Source organism: Mastigoproctus giganteus, chromosome 11 (genome assembly GCF_048544385.1).
Source record: "Mastigoproctus giganteus isolate SK-2022 chromosome 11, ASM4854438v1, whole genome shotgun sequence".
In the NCBI taxonomy this organism is placed as follows: domain Eukaryota; kingdom Metazoa; phylum Arthropoda; class Arachnida; order Uropygi; family Thelyphonidae; genus Mastigoproctus; species Mastigoproctus giganteus.
In genome coordinates this window covers 145,799,555-145,817,159 of record NC_143585.1, presented here as the reverse complement: position 1 = coordinate 145,817,159, position 17,605 = coordinate 145,799,555, and the positions used below count along the sequence as shown (strand labels likewise).

Below are 17,605 nucleotides of genomic sequence, written 5' to 3'. Positions count from 1 at the left end.
TTCTGTCAAAAACTACTCTAGGGTCTTTGTGGGCATACCCATTTGGAATTGAGACACCTGCAATTTTAATTTCTATGTGGTTTAGTTGTTTGTGGATTGGAATAATTATCTGAGCAGGTTTGTTTGCACTGATAAGACTGAGTTCTTTCAGATACTTGGTGATCCGATACACTATAAATTCACATCCTGGCTAACTGTGAATATCATCTCACAAGATTTTGAAATAATGAATAGCATTATACAAAGTATCATTGGCATATGCCAGCAGATTTGGATTTTCTTGTGAGAATGGCTGTAGAGATTGGAGATTACCACCGTGACAATGTTAAAATGATTTTTTAGTGTCTCAAGAGCTTTCCTGGATCTATATTGTTGTAAGCACCTTTGATGTCGAAATAAAAGACATCACATTGTGCCTTATCTTGAAATGCAGTTTGAATGCACACAATGGTCTCAGGTAGGCATGTTGTTGGGAAGCACCCCCAATGATTAAACTGCACATTTAGAGGTGCATTAATGAAGATTGTATCTTGAAGGTATGGCAGCATGATTTTATCAATAATTCTAGTTATTACTGATGAAACAGCAATCGGTCAGTAGCTTGCTTAGGAATCAGAGTAATCCTGAGTTTTCCACTATTTTGAAAAGAATGGTTGGGAAATGCATCTGGTAATAATTTGCACTAAACAGTCAGTGATGTTTGGACCAGACAACTTAATAATACAACTAGGGATGCCATCAGGGCCTTCATAATTATCAAGGTGTAACTAGTTAATTATCTGCTGTACTGTATTCTTGTTCACAAGTTGGTTAATAAGCAAGGCTTGACTAGGTGGCATTTCATGTCGCATGTGATCTGCTTGTTTGTAAGGATTGAATTCTTGAAATCTGTACATCTGGTAACTTCAGTACAAAAGACAGACTCACTTGTTTCCATACTGCACTTCATTCTACAACATAACTGCTCTTTTATTGTGTTTTAGCCTAAACATTTAGCCATACTTCTTCCACTGTCTGTGGTAAAAAGTAAAGTAAAGTAAAGTGCAGCCATTATCAACCCACTGCAGGATGGAAGCCTCCTCAACAATTCATGCTGAGGGAAATGGACCATAATCTGCCACGCTGGTCCAGTGCGGGTTGGCAGATCGACCGTATTCAGCAGTCAGGGGTCTGTGGCATTTTTTCTTAATTTTAAAGTATTGCTTTAGATAGGATTTGAACCGAGGTTTTGAATAAGAAGATAGTCTTAAAAGTTTTGATGGCCAACTCTGTTTCTAGTTACTTTTGCAATTAGATATGAAGTTCTCTCAGCAATGCAGACAGGCTGCCAGTTCAATTCACAGGGTTTTGTTTATGACATACAGAACTTTTCTAGAAGGGATAAGGAGGTAATAATCCTACTGTATAAGGCAGTGGTTAGGCCACATCTTAAGTACTGCATACAGTTCTGGAGGCCTCATTTTTATAAAGGATAGACTGGCTGGAATGGGTGCAGAGAAGGGCAATGAGATTGGTGAAGGGAATGAAAGGGTGGCCTGACCAAAACAGGCTTTAGTTCTGCAAATTGCAGCATCTGGAGTCTAGACACCTGTGCAGTGATCTGATTGAGGTGTATAGGGCTTTGAATGAATTGAGCAAGCTCAATGCTAATGGCACTTCTTGCTCAGTCTACATACATGAAGGGACATAAATTCAAACAGAGGAAGTATGGTTGCAGCAATGATGTGCAGTAGTTTGCCTCCAGCCAGTGGGCAGTTTGAACAAATTCAAGGAAGAACTGAACAAATTATTAAAGGGGATGACAAGTGATGTGGGGGTTTTTTTTTTGTTTTTTTTACTAAGCATCATTGGCAAATAATGCTTTGTTAGCCATCTTTCTTGCATCATATGCCATTACTACTAAAACCACTAATAAAAACTTGACTATATGCAATTTTCAGAAAGATTTAGAAACTGGAACCTTTAATAAGAAACCCATAGTAATGAACTCAGTTAGCTGGTCAAAGTTAAAAGGGACTGGTATGTAGGTTAATTTTCAGTGTTAGAACACGGCACATAAGCCACACACGATAACATACAACCATTGATAATTAGCAATGGAAAACTAGAGTTCCTTGATCTCCTGGTTCTCAGCACTAGGCTGACATAATGCAGGAACTTAAATTAATTTATATGAAGTTGGAAGGACTGCCTTGTCCTTTCATATGCTTTTATCAACAAAAGCACATGGAAGGATAGGCTGCTCTGAATTATCACTCAAAGCATCCCTGGTACTGCACTACTTTCAAAAAACATCGCCGAAAGGTTAATTTGCCATTTAAAATTTATTTAAAATACATCACCTACTACCAGATGCAAAGTAATAAAATAGGATGTCATGCAATATCTCATCTTTAAAAAAAAAAAAAATGGCAGATCATTTTATTTTAAAGTAGTGCATACCAATAGCTGCCAACATTTCAATTTTTGAAAAGCTGGAGGGTAATCAGGTAACTATGAATGGGAGGAAAACAGAAGTCACAAAAAGGCCATAGAGCACTAGAAATTTAATATCACTTACAGTATACACATTTCACATAAAAATCCAGCCATAGAATTGTTTACCAATACAGTATACTTTCAAACACTAGAAAGATTTTTCTGTAGATTCCTCTTTGGAATGTCTGTTAGACAACTTTTACCCTGCTCAGGAATGTCGAGTCAAAAATTTCTTTATACCACTGGCATTTAGATTTGGCTGTAGCATTTACAAAGCATCATCAAAAAACAAAGACCTGAACTCAGTTTTTGCTTTTCTAAATTGACTGAATATTCTCTCATGCTCAGCACTGCAACAGTTGCATCATCTGCCAACTTTAACATTAAATTTGATATATCTTCATCAATACTGTTAACAAATACTGAAAACAATAAAGGGTCCAGCAGTGAACCTACAGAGACTCCAGTAATAACATTAGTCTAAGAAGAGCATTGCCCATTTAATATTAGAATTAGTATTAACTGTACGGTGCAAGCCCTGGGCTTTTGCTGCAAAAAAAAACAAAAAAAAAACACAACTCTATTTGAATCCTTTGCCACATAGATATCTATCTAGCTGAGCTCTGAATTTCTCCAGGCTCTCAGTTTCAACCATCCATGTAAGTAATTATTAACAATACTACAATACAATAACAAGTGCTATAGGTTCTAATACCTCTTGCTTTTGGGGTTTTCATTAAAAAAAAAATAATAAATAAAATAAATGTCTTAAAAAAATCAATTACAGTACCTACTTAAAATATGTATTTTTTTAAAATTTAAATGTTTTTACAAAAATATGATGCAAAATATGATGACAGCATTAGTAAAAACCAATAGATCAAGGGGTGATTCAAATTTTAAAGAAATTTATATATATATAAAAAAAAAAACTTGTAACATAAATTAATCAAGGAAGGTAATTTGGTGTTATTTTGGAAACGTATGACAGTACTGAATGCAATTTATAAAATTTCAATATTGTGGCCGTCAATCAAAAGCACATCACAAAAATATTTTCAGAAATATTACACCTACTTGCAAAAGATGAAGAGTTCTTAGTGATGGGATAAAATGATGCCATATACAATTTAAGACAGACTGAAGGTTTTGAAATTTTAGATGAAGCAGTTGTTTGAGTGGTTTAATTCAGATAAAAGTTTAATCTGCCATGAAATGTTATTTGAATATGAAATAGTATATAGTTCTATCAATACAGAAGAACCAAACAGACAGTATGCTGAAGAAAATCTATTGCCAATAAATAAAATCTCACATTGTACTGCTTTGTCTCATGTGAAGACTATGCTTGACAATGCAGAGCAAGGAGATGTTCTTGCCGACAAGATGATGTTGCATAATTTACGTTCTGCCATTCGTAGGAAGGTCACTGATGCAAAAAAAAAAAAAAAAAAAAAACCACCCTTCTTTACTTTCCTTTACCAGCAAATAACAGAACATATGAAAGTATTAAATGCATGTTATTCATAATTCCAATTTTTTTCTTATTTTGCAGATTATCTGGGAAAGTTAATTTCCTAACCTCCCCAGTTAATTTGGTTTCTACTGTATTACATTATGCTCTTATTTTTCTTCCTTTTCAAAATTGACATTATTTTCTTTATTTCTTATACACATTGGTTAAAATTAAAATCTCCTGGTAGTAGAAAAGGGGAACGCAACTACTGAATGAGATCATCACTGTATGCCTGGGAGGATGTCATTCCTCCCCCCGGGGGGGACCAAAGGGGGCAATTCTCCAACGCATCCCAGCCTAAAGAAATGTGCAACTTGTGATGTTTGCAGACCTTTCTGGGATGGGAAATGATGTTGCCAAGGGGGATGGATGCCTTTGTGTGTGCTCGATGTAAGCATTGTGAAGAAGTAAGGTGCCAATTCAGCATTGTTGAATTGGCACCTTTATGAGAGCTTGAAGGACAGGGTAGATGCCCTCGAAGCACTTACATTTGGGGACAGATCAAGCTCTCAGCTGCCCACAACAATGCCAGAGCTTGCACTTGATCACCCAGCAACGCAGAGGCAACTTTCAGTGCAGAATGCGATGGTCCCACAGGAGCTAGTTATTGTTGGTGACTCTATTGAGATGAGAAATATATTGTGCAAAAAGGATAGGTGGAATAGGACTAGGGTATGTCTGTCAGGCGCCTCCATAGCCAGGTGGGAAGGAGCAGCAGTGCATAGCACACGCTTCTTGATTAGACAGGGGTTCGAGCCCGTCACCACAAAATACGGAGGATGCAGAAAGGTCAGGGAATGACCACTGCATATTCCTGGAGCAATATAGCCTTAGCTGCTAATGCTCCAAAAAACCAAATAACAAACAAACAAACAACAATATGTCTGCCAGGGGCAAAAGGTGATAATGTAGAGCAGATATTATGTTTTAAGGCACAAAGGGTGATATTGTTGTACACGTCGGCACTAATGACATGAAGAGTAGGAGATCTGCGGACTTTATTCACAGACTAATAGATTAATGGTAGCCACAGGTAGAGATGAAATTGATTCTTGCATTGCTTTTATTGGAATGAGCAGCAGCCTGCAAAGTGAGCTACTGGGGATTTCAAGGGCTGCTGGGAGTCATCATGGAACAAGAAAATACATGGGTTGTGTTAGGGTAACTAAGAGTAAGAACAGGTTTATGTATACTTGCATGTACACTGATGCTAGGAGTACAGTAAATAAATGTAATGAATTTGAAGTGCTGGTCAAGACATCAAAAGCATATATTGTTGGGATATCAGAGAGGTGGTGACACACAAATATAAACAGTGCAGAATTGGAATTTGGGGAGTATAGGAAGGGAGGAGGGGTTATGCTGTTAGCTAACAAACACACAAAATCTACGGAAGTGCATCCAATTTACATTGGTGGACAAATCAATATTGAGTCAGTGTGGTGACAATCACTGAGAAAGGGAAAATGAGTAGTATTATAGGCTTAATGAATCTGATGAGGAAAAATTAGCAATTGTGCAGAGAAATAGAGTGGGCCAGTAAATCAGATTGTGTTATAATGGGGAATTTTAACTTCCCAGGTAATGACTGGAACTTGCGTTGGTGAGTCGCACACTAGCAAGACTTGTGGATTTATTGGATGACTGTTTTCTTCAGCAGCATGTCCGAGAGGCTGTTTATTTGTTTGTTATTTGGTTTTTAGGAGCATTAGCAACTAAGGCCATATTGCTCTGGGGATATGCGGTGGTCATTCCCTGACCTTTCCGCATCCTCTGTATTTGGTGGTCACGGGTTCGAACCCGGTCTAATCAAGAAGGGTGTGCTACGCACTGCTGCTCCAGTCCACATGGCTACACAGAGGTGCTGTCCGAGAGGCAACCAGATGGAGTAATACTCTTGATCTGATTATCAGCAGCGATTCTTCACGAGTTAATAATCTGCAGATAAAAGAACCACTAGGTGGCAGTGATCAGTGTACTGATCTGGGATTTACTTAAAGATGTAACTACCATCAGAGGTAAAGGGAAGGGTTTTTGCTTTCATAAAGGTGACTACAGTGGTCTCAGAGAGTTTTTAAATTCTGTACAATGAGATCAACTGGTGATGTTTCCAGCAGTGAATTCTAGGTGAGAGGCCTTCAGGGAGTGGGTCTTGGTGGGAGCTAGACCTTTAATACCAACTGGGAGATACCAACTAAACCCTGTTCAGGGTTTAGGCTTGGATGGATATCAGATGAATTAATGTGGCTTGTGGCTCTCTGTTAGAGTATGTTAGATGTAAGCTAGTCTGTAATCAAGTTATAAAGGAGATTAAGCAAGTGAAAGCAGATTACGAGGAATCGTTGGCAAAGGATGCAAAGAAAAACAGCAAAGAGTTCTTTACTCATGTAAACTCCAGAAGGAAAGGAATGAATCAGATTGGTCCACTTAACATAGATGGTTTGACTATTGATGATCAGGTTGCTGATAAACTGAATGAGTATTTTGCACCTACAGTCACACACACATGTGGAGTTATTCAAGGAGGGGAATGCCAGAAGTTTATGAAATTCTAACAGAGAGCTACATGATTTTGTAATAACTGAGAGCAAAGTGGAGAAATTATTGAAGTTAAACGTAAGGAAGGCACTTGGGGTGAATGGGATCTAACCAAAATTCAGTTCTTTCTTCCATTCATTTCCTCTGATATATTAATGACTGTTTCACACTGACCGGAAATCCTATCCATAGTTTTCACAATAATAGTGCACTACAATCCACCCTACAATGTGACAAACCTTATCTGCACAAACAGCTTCAAATTTTCAAATATCCATCATCAATTTTTAAACATTAATCTTTGGTTAATTCTTCAGTGGAATTCTTCAGGTTAATTCTTCAAATATCCATCATCAATTTTTAAACATTAATCTTTGGTTAATTCTTCAGTGGAGTGAAGAAAACTTAGTGACTTCAAAAAGTTCCTTCTAAAACTCAGTTCTGTGTTATTTCTCACAAAAAAATGCGCAGTGCTTCTTCCCTCATTTTCAATAACACTCAGACAAGATCACATATCTTTAGTGGGATTTAGCACACCTTAAACTCTCCCCTAACATAAGTAGAGATAGTATCAAAAGAGGCCTCTGTTCTAAGAATCCATATTAAATATAATGCAGTTTGGCTGAGAAAAATGGATAAAAATAATAACAGGTTTATTATTACTCCACTTAGGGTAAAAATTTCTTTAATGAACTTGAGACAAGTTAAAAAATAGTAATTTCACAACTGAGGAAGGGCAACTTATATCTGAAAACTTTTGTGATTTAATTACTTTATTTATTTTAACTTGTCTCGAGTTCATTAAAGAAATTTTTACCCTAAACCTGTTATTATTTTTATCCATTTTTCTCAACGAAAAATGCATTATATTTAGTAGATAGACATTGCTTCTTCGGCTTCACCCTTTTTTTTTTTTGTTATTGATGTTAGTTTTCTTATAAACAACTAACGACTGTACAAATCTCAACTCCACCATAATCCATGAAATATTCCAGCATCTAGCATGGTGTCCCCAAAACTTCTCTTGAGCTCATGTACCCTATATACAAAGGAGAGCAATGAAGGTGACCCATCTATTTCAAACTCTTTTTCATGAGCAGTTTGTGCTGCATGCTTTTTGTAGATTATTACAAAAAATAGTAATTTTTTTGAAATAACGTTCACAACTAAGGAAGGGAAACTTATGTCCAAAAGCTTTTGTGATTCAATTACTTTATTTTATTTTAACTTGTCTCAAAGTTCATTAAAGAATTTTTACCCTAAACCTGTTATTAGTTTTATCCATTTTTTCTCAGCGAAACTGTGGCTTCAAACCCCCCTTTTTGTTTTTGCTGATAGTTTTCTTATAAACAACTAATGACTGTACAAATCCCAATTCCTCCATATCCGGAAAATATTCCAGCATCTGGCATGGTTTCTCCAAAATTTCTCTTGAGCTCATGACCCATCTCTTTCTCATGAGCAGTTTGTGCTACATGCTTTTTGTAGATATTTCCATGGGCACTGTTCTTCCAAATTGACATTTTTAATTTCGCTGCTACCTTCCAAGCCAACCTAAAGACATGCTCAACTATTTACTTTCATTCATTCCTCAAATGAAACTCATAGTATTAACTTGAACACCTTCCTTCACATGTATTTCCCAAAAGTTACAAATCCGTAGAAATTTAAGTGTAACGTCAATAAGACATTACAACTGCATTTCTGTCTTTCCAGTCTTCAAACTGGAAAGACAGAATACATGATACTAATATTAGTGATTATTCATGCATTAAGAATTTGCAGATAAAGGAACCATTAGGTGGCAGTGATGTCGGATTTACTTAAAGATGTAATTATAATCAGGGATAAAGGAAAGGGTTTTTGCTTTTGTAAAGGTTACTACAGTGGTATCAGACAGATTTTAAATTCTATACAGTGCAGCCAAGTGATGATGTTACCAACAAAAAATTCTAAATGGGAAGCATTCAAGGAATTATCTTGGAAAGCCACTAGGCTTTTCATACCAAACTAAGAAATACTGTTCACAGTTTAGACCTAAATGGATATCAGATGAACTAATGACTTGTGGCAGGGAACGAAAATGCATGGGATGCATATAAATTATCAGGTGACACAGGAGCCAATGGTATATATAAACAATTCTGTAATCAAGTCACAAGGGAAGTTAGGCAAGCGAAGGCAGATTGCGAGAAATCTTTTGCAAAGGATGCAAAGAAAGACAGCAAAGACTTCTTTACTTATATAAAGTCTAGAAGGAAGGGGATGAATCAGATTGGTTCGTCCACTTGATATCGATGATTCGACTGTTGATGCTGCTCAGATAGCTGACAAACTGAACAAGTATTTTGCATCTACATTCGGATGAGTCATTCTGTAGGGAAATGGAGGGGAGAAGCTTATTAAACTAACAGGGAGCTTAATGATTTTGTAATAACTGAGAGCAAAGTGGAGGAGAAATTGTTCAAGTTAAACATAATAAAGGAACCTGGAGTGGATGGGATCTAACCAATTATATTAAAGGAGGCAGCAAAGGAAGTAAACAAACCCTTAGCGATAATTATGGGAGCATCTTTGGACTCACGGGAAGTCACCACAAACTGGAGTTGTGCAAATGTATCCCCAATTCAAAAAGGGGGATCAAAGGGTGGCACGAGTAATTACAGACCTGTTAGTTTAACTTCTGTTCTGGGAAAAATAACGGAGTCACTATTTAAAGACGCATTTCAGGATCATCTAGACAAGACTGCAGTAATAACTCAGAAGCCTATGGCAAGATATAAGCTAGTCTGTAATCAGGTGACAAAGGAGGTTAGGCAGGCGAAGGCAGATTACAAAAAATCTTTGGCAAAAGATGCTAAGAAAAACAGCAAGGATTTCTTTACTTATATAAACTCTAAAAGGAAGGGGATGAATCTGACTGGTCCACTTGACATCGATGGTTCGACTGTTGATGATCCTGCTCAGATAGCAAACAAACTGAACGAGTATTTTGCATCTACATTCACACATGAGGAATTATTAAGGTTTGAAAATGGCAGAAGGTTATCAAATTGTAGCAGGATACTTAATGATTTTGTAATAACTGAAAGCAAAGTGGAGGAGAAATTGTCGAAGTTACACATAAGAAAAGCACCTGAGGTGGATGGGATCTATCCAGTTATATTAAAGGAGGTGGCAAAGCAACTAAGCAAACCCTTAGCCATAATTATGAGAGCGTCCTTGGACTCAGGGGAGGTTCCCACGGACTGGAGATGTGCAAATGTATCCCCAATTTACAAAGGGGGATTGAAGGGTGACACGAGTAATTACGGACCAGTTAGTTTAACTTCTGTTCCAGGTAAAATAATGGAGTCACTGGTTAAAGATGCATTGCAGGATCATCTAGACAAGACTGCAGCAATAATTCAGACACAGCATGGGTTTGTTAAGGGAAAGTCTTGTCTGACAAATTTGATAGGATATTATGATGTGGTTACAAAGGAACTGGATGCAAAAAATAATTTTGATATCATATATTTGGATTTCAGGAAAGCTTTTGACACTGTTGCGCATGGAAGACTATTGTACAAAATGGAGCAGAATGGGATTAAGGGTAAGTTGCTACAACGGATAAAAGGATGGTTAAGTGGGTACAAAGGTTGGCAGGGTTGTTAATGACAGTAATGGCAGTGTGCTACTGCAACAGGATCTAGATAATTTGGACAGATGGGCTAAGAAGTGGCAACTGAAGTTTAATCTTGACAAATGCAAAGTACTGCATATGGGTAGAAGTAACCCCAGAGAAACGTACCAACTGTGTGGTACTACACTTAAGGTGGTAGAAAATGAAAAAGACCTGGGAGTAATTGTGCAGTCAGATATGAAATTTTCTGAGCAATGCAGACAGGCTGCCAGGGCAGGTCATGGGGTTTTGTCAATGATATATAGGAATTTTGCTAGCAGGGAAAAGGAGGTGATTATCCCTCTGTATAAGGCAATGGTCAGGCCACGCCTTGAGTACTGCGTACAGGTCTGGAGGCCTCATTTTAGGAAGGATGTAGATTTACTTGAGCGTGTACAGAGAAGGGCAACAAGATTGGTGAGGGGAATGAAGGGATCCTCTTACCAAGGGAGGCTTAAGTTCTGCAAATTGCAGTGGCTGGAGACTAGGCACCTGCGCGGTGATGTGATTGAGGTATATAAGGCCTTGAATGGGTTGAGCACGCTGAATTCTGATGGGATCCTTACACTTGTTCAGATTACGAACCTAAGGGGGCATAAATTCAAATTAAGAAAAGACAGATGTAGAATAGATGTGCGGAAATTTGCCTTTAGCCAGCGGGTTGTTAATTGCTGGAACAAACTTCCATCTGTCGTTGTGGAAGTTGATAGGTTGAATAAATTTAAGGAGGAACTGGACAGGCATTTGGAGGGAATGGTGTGATTTTTTTTTTTTTTTTTTGGCTGATGCTGCATAAGCTCATACACTTGCTTTCTTGCATCACATGCCACTGCTACTAGTACTACTACAGCATGGGTTTGTTAAGGGGAAGCCTCGTCTGACTAATTTGAATGGATACTATGAGGTGGTCCAAAAGGAACTGGATGCAAAAAACAATTTTTTTTGCATCCAGTATATGAAATCCAAGTATATGATATTCAGGAAAGCTTTTGATATTGTTGCACATGCAAAACTACCTAAATACAAATTGGAGCAGTATGGCATTAAGGGCAAGTTGCTACAGTGGATAAAAGGATATTTGAGTGAGAGAAGACAGAGTGGTAATTAATGGACACTGCTCTTCATGGACTAATGATATTAATGGTGTTTCCCCCATGGTTCGGTGTTGGGCCCATTGTTGTTTTGTATATTTATGAATGATACTTATGAAGCTATACCAGGCTTCATGTCCAAGTTTGCAGACAATATGGGGGTTGGTAGGGTTGTTAAGGGCACTAATGACAGTACGCTGCTGGAAGAGGATCTAGGTACTAGTACCCACCCACCGAAGAAGGGCCAAATAGCACTGAAATGGTGCCGTCTGGGTGGTGGTATCCATCTGAGAATAAGTAACATTAGTCTTCTCCTCAGGTGAAGCGTTACTTATTCGAAGTAGTGCAATATCATTGCAACTCGTTGTGAAGGTATTCACAATATGAGATATAACTTAAAACGATGCCACTTTGCTAATATTCTGTACAATGCTTTCGCACTATACTTATTACCTTACCAATTAAAAAATTAAATCATACGTGAAAATCGGAAGAATATACGTGATAATCGGAATAATTAATATGTACTGTAATATGTAGATACTAACTAGTTGACATTTCTGTTCACTGACATTTGTGTGTCACCGTTAAAATTTAAAACATTAAAAAGATAAAGAATCAATAACAAAGAACACTATGCGCACAAGTGAGAATGGAGTAACCAGTTACAAAGCTTTAAAAATAGGAATGAATAGAAGAGTAAACACACACTTCACCATAATAACCCAAAGAATTACTGTTCAAGATTTAGGCCTAAATGGATGTCAGATGAACTAATGAGGCTCGTGGCAGAGAAGAAAAATGTATGGGATGCATATAAAGTTTCAGGTGACACAGAAGCTAATGGCAGATATAAACTAGTCTGTAATCAAGTCACAAAGGAGGTTAGGCAGGCGAAGGCAGATTATGAAAAATCTTTGGCAAAGGATGCAGAGAAAAGCAGCAAAGAGTTCTTTACTTATGAAAACTCTAGAAGGAAAGGGATAAATCAGATTGGACAACTTAACATAGATGGGCTGACTCTTGATGATCATGCACAGGTAGCTGATAAACTGAATGAGTATTTTGCATCTACATTCACACTTGAGGAGTTATTCAATGAGAGGAGTGCCAGACGTTTATCAAACTCTAACAGAAAGCTAAGCAATTTTGTAATAACTCAGAGCAAAGTGGAGGAGAAATTGTTGAAGTTAAACATAAAAAAGGCACCTAGGGTGGATGGGATCTATCCAGTTATATTAAAGGAGGCAGCAAAGGAAGTAAGCAAACCGTTAGACATAATTATGAGAGCTTCCTTAGACTCAGGGGAGGTCCCCATGGACTGGAGGTGTGCCAATGTATCACCAATTCACAAAGGAGGTTCAAAAGGTGACACAAGCAACTACAGACCTGTTAGTTTAACTTGTGTTCCGGGGAAAATAATGGAATCACTGGTTAAAGAAGCATTGCAGGATCATCTAGACAAGACTGCAGTAATAGTTTGTAATGGCACATCATCGGTTTGTTAAAGGGAGGCCTTGTCTAACCAATTTGACTGGATACTATGATGTGGTCACAAAGGAACTGAATGCCAAAAAAAAAAAATTTGATTTCATATACTTGCATTTCAGGAAAGCCTTTGATACTGTTGCACATGAAAGATTGATGCACAAATTGGAGAAATATGGCATTAAGGGTAAGCTGAAAAGGGATGGGTGAGTGGGAGACGACAGAGAGTGGTAATCAATGGACACTGCTTTTCGCAGACAAATGTTATTAGTGGAGTTCCCCAGGGTTCGGTGTTGGGCCCATTGTTCTTTTGTATATTTATCAATGATATTGATGAAGGTTTATCAGGTTTAATGCTCAAGTTTGCAGATGATACAAAGGTTGGCAGGGTTGTTAACGACACTAAAGTCAGTATGCTACTCCAACTGGATCTAGATAAGTTCGGCAAATGGGCTGAAAAGTGGCAACTGAAGTTTCTGTTATTTGGTTCTTAGGGTATTAGTAACTAAGGCATATTGCTCTGGGGATATGCGGTGGTCATTCCCTGACCTTTCCGCATCCTCTGTATTTGGTGGTCACTGGCTCGAACCCCGGTCTAATCAAAAAGCGTGTGCTACCCACTACTGCTCCTGCCCACTTGGCTATGGAGGCGCCTACATGAATACACTGAAGTTTAACCTCGGCAAATGCAAAGTACTGCATATGGTAGCAATAACTCAAGAGAAATGTACCAACTGTGTGGTACTACACTCAGAGAAGTGGAAAATGAAAAAGACCTGGGGGCAATTGTGCAGTCGAATATGAAGTTAGCTGATCAGTGCAGACGGGCTGCCAGGGCAGTTCATGGAGTCTTGTCAATGATATATAGGAATTTTGCTAGCAGGGACAGGGAGGTGAGTATCCCATTATACAAGGCAATGGTCAGGCCAAACCTAGAGTACTGTGTACAGGTCTGGAGGCCTCATTTTAGGAAGGATGTAGAATGAGTACAAAGAAAGGCAACAAGATTGGTGAGGGTAACAAAGGGATGTTCTTACCAAGAAAGGCTTAAATACTGCATATTGCATCGCCTGGAGAGTATGCACCTGCGAGGTGATCTGGTTGAGGTGTACAAGGTCTTGAATGGCTTCAGCAAGCTCAATGCTGATGAGATTCTTCCTCTTGCTCAGATTAAGAACTTGAGGGGGCACAGATTCAAACTGAGGAAAGAAAGTTGTAGAACAGATGTGCAGAAATTTGTCTTCAGCCAGCGAGTAATTGATTGGTGGAACAGACTTCCATCTTTTGTTGTGGATGGTGATAGCCTAAATAAATTTAAGGCTGAGCTGGACAGGCATTTGGAATGAATAGAGGGGTGAAATGGGAGGTTTTTATTTTTTATTTTTATTTTGCTGATGCTGCATAAGCTTGCTTTCTTGCATCATATGCCTCTACTAATGCTAATTCCAGCTGTCAGTATTATCGGAAATTCAATAAGATCAAGTTTACTATCCGTTTATGATAAATTGCACTAACAGAGAAGAACAATAAACAGGTGACTGTTAATTGTTTTATGATTGTGACCTCTAGAAATCCGACCGAACCATGTGGTACTGTCGGAGACAATTGTAGGGTAATCTGCAGTGCTGTGGTCTCCTGCCCCGATTAAATGGCATGTTGTCCTAATTAAGTGAAGTAAATCCTGTCTATTTTCTCGATTGAGTTCTGTTTTTTAAGATTTTCTCTAAATAATCGGCAGCCCCGATTAACCGATGGCCCAAATACCCGGAATCCACTGTATATATTCCCCCCCATTTATATAGAAAAAATATGGGGGGGGGAAGAAGAAAAAAAAGTGGAAAAAGAGCAAAGTAACAGAAATGAAGCAAGCCATTGCAGCTATCTCACGTACAATAAATAATGCAGACAGAAGTAAAAATGGAAGTAATATGTATCGAAAAATTTGAAAAGTATTAAGAGCAAATACAGACAAAGTTATAAACAAATATAATAAATTTAGATGTGCACCATGATGACAATGCCGAGGGCAAAAAAAAAAAAAAAAAAAAAGTTTGAAATATCACTGAAATGGATAGGAAAAACCAACCACAAAAGAAAAATAGATATAGGATAAACAAAACAGAACAAAAATAGGCAATCGTTGCATCGAATCGCGTCAGAGATTCCCTAAATAGAACAGCCATGAACATTACTGTATTTTGAACGTAATACAAATTATCGTAATGGTCAGAGACAGACATTAAATTAACTGCCAGCCATTTTTTCCAAACACACACACACACATATATATATATATATATATATATTTTTATATTTTACTCTAGAAGCACAATTCCTTAACAATGGATAGGTACCTTAGAAACAAATAAAAAAATGGCGAATATTATGCAAAAGACATTTTAAAATTTGAAAAACAAAGAGAGTTCTTGATGAAAGTAGCTTTTGTTTCAAAACAGTGCTGCATGGATGCACTGTTTTGAACTATCATATCTGGAAAGGAGGTGATGGTGGCCATCACCGGTAGAACACTAGTAGAATATCTGCTATATAGTTCCAACCTCACCCTTTGCGATTTATCAGTATTTCTGACGTTTAAATGTCAGCTACAAAGACACAAATTTGCTTCTGATGCAGAAGTGAAGCAAGCCATTGAAGGTTATCTCATGAATGAAGTCTGAAAGTTATCTACTGATATGGATGGATCACTGGAAAAATTGTATATCATGTTATGGATGTTACTTTGAAAATGACATTATCCCCAATTTCAGCATGGCTTATGATCATTATTCAGGATATTCCAGATAGTGAATAATGTGAACAGTCTCACTGCTTTTCAAACACCCTCAAACAAGTATATAAAACTTGCAAGCACAATTAACAGTTATTTACTTACCTTAGTTACCATTATCACTACAAACTTCTTTTCATCAATGTTATATTCACTCAGTCTACTTTCATCGTTGAGAATTTTACCTAGGTAATAGTATAAAATTAATGCATAAATTACTTAAAAGAATGAACCTTAAAATTAATTTTCAAGAAACATTAAGGAAATTCATTTGTAATTTTTAAACCATGTGAAATGTTTTTTTTTTTTTTAGTATATACATGGTAGATGTTTGTATTATGTAAATTTCATGGCAGATTTTAACCACAGGACTAAAACAAGTTCATGTAAACTTGGGCTGGACCAATGCATGCTATTATATCACATAAACTAATTACGGGTCCCCCCCCCCCACTCTTCTTTATCCATTATTTTACATTCTTTTTACCAGCAAGCTGTTGATTGCTAAAATAAGTTGCCTCTATGGGTGGTTGAGGCTGACTACTGGGGCTATTCACAGGTCAGCCAGAGAGGAGCCTATGTGATAAGGAGGTCATATAGATAGGGTTTTTTTTTTTTTTTTAATATATTAATTTATTATTATTTTTTGGCTGGTCAGCAGAAGTCCTGAGTTTCCTTGTACCAGATAGCTAACACTAATATTATATATAGAAAGCTAGTATCGAAGCCCATATAATTATCATTTAACACTATAATTACCTACTGCATATTAAGTACTATTAGTTACTGGTGCCTAAACATGCATATTGTGAGAGTTCATGATTCCATCCTTTGTAAAAATTACTTTGTATATATACAGTACATATACTGGCAAAAGTATATACATACAGTACATATACTTTGTATATATACTGGCAAATTGAATCTTTAGCATAACACTAGCAACCACGGAAATGAGATTAGCTCCGTGTGGTCAAAGTTTTTACAGCTCCAGCTAATATAGAAGTTTTTCTTAAATTTTTGCTATTTTATTGACTTAAATTGGCATATTAATTTATTTGATAGAAGTAGCTTTATATTCCAAGTTACGATACTTAGTTTATTTTAAACTTAGACAGATATTTTGTAGGTTATTTCTTAGTATTGGTAAGGGTATCCAATCAATGTGCTGGACAAGATTTTGCAGCTCCGGTGAACGCTAAGTTTTAATTATATTTAGCCGTTTTATTGACTTAATGGTTATATTAAATTATTTTCTATAAGTAGCTTATAGATCTAGTCAAGCTCCTTGGTTTTTTTTGAATTTAGATAGCAATTTTGAAAGTTAATACTTAGTGTCTATAGATTTACTGTTCATAACTTGCCATCATTGTTATACAATACAACGTATATCCCGAACTAGATAGCAAAAACACGTAGCACTGTATTATCAATTAATCAATAAAATTTATTACTCTTATTAAATTTCATTGTCAATTAAATTGTACTTTTCAACTGAATACATATAATGACCTAGATTTTACAAACGTAACACTATAAAATAATACATATAATTTGATAGGAGACACAAAAGTCATATAACGTAACTCGGAGATAACACTCGATACTGAAATATACCTGATGGGGGGGGGGCGGTTGTCCTCTGATTCACAGCCTCTTGAAATGTACTGCTTGTTTGAAGTTTGTAGGGTTATCAGGAATGGGACATGATATTGCCAAGGGGAATGCTTTTGGGTGTGAGCAATGTAAGGAGTGTGAGCAAGTCAGCACTGTTATGGGCCTATATGAGAGCTTGAAGGATTTAAATTGAGGAGCCCATCAAGCTCTCAGCTGCCCACATCAACACCAGAGCTTGCACTTGAACTTCGCGCATCACAGTGGCAACCCCCAAGGCAAAATGCACTAGTCCCAAAGGAGCTTGTTGTTGTCGGTGACTATTGCCAGGGAAACGGGGAACATATTGTGCAAAAAGGATAAGTGGAAAAGGACCAGGGTATGTCTGCCAGGGGCAAAGGTTGATGACGTAAAGCAGATGTCATCTT

General features: G+C 37.3%; 1 protein-coding gene across 7 annotated transcripts in view; it reads right to left on the bottom strand.

Annotated features, from left to right (window-relative positions):
- LOC150078499 (lysine-specific demethylase RAD23A-like) overlaps window positions 1–17,605 on the bottom strand; it is a 280,618-nt gene that overhangs the window by 88,066 nt on the left and 174,947 nt on the right. For 6 of the 7 annotated variants that reach the window (XM_090385146.1, XM_090385152.1, XM_090385149.1 and 3 more), the window contains one exon: window positions 15,669–15,748. The exons of the other annotated variant lie outside the window; for it this stretch is intronic. In XM_090385146.1, the coding sequence (XP_090241272.1) occupies window positions 15,669–15,748 (80 nt within the window). The remainder of the gene's footprint in view (window positions 1–15,668; window positions 15,749–17,605) is intronic. 7 annotated transcript variants of the gene reach the window in all.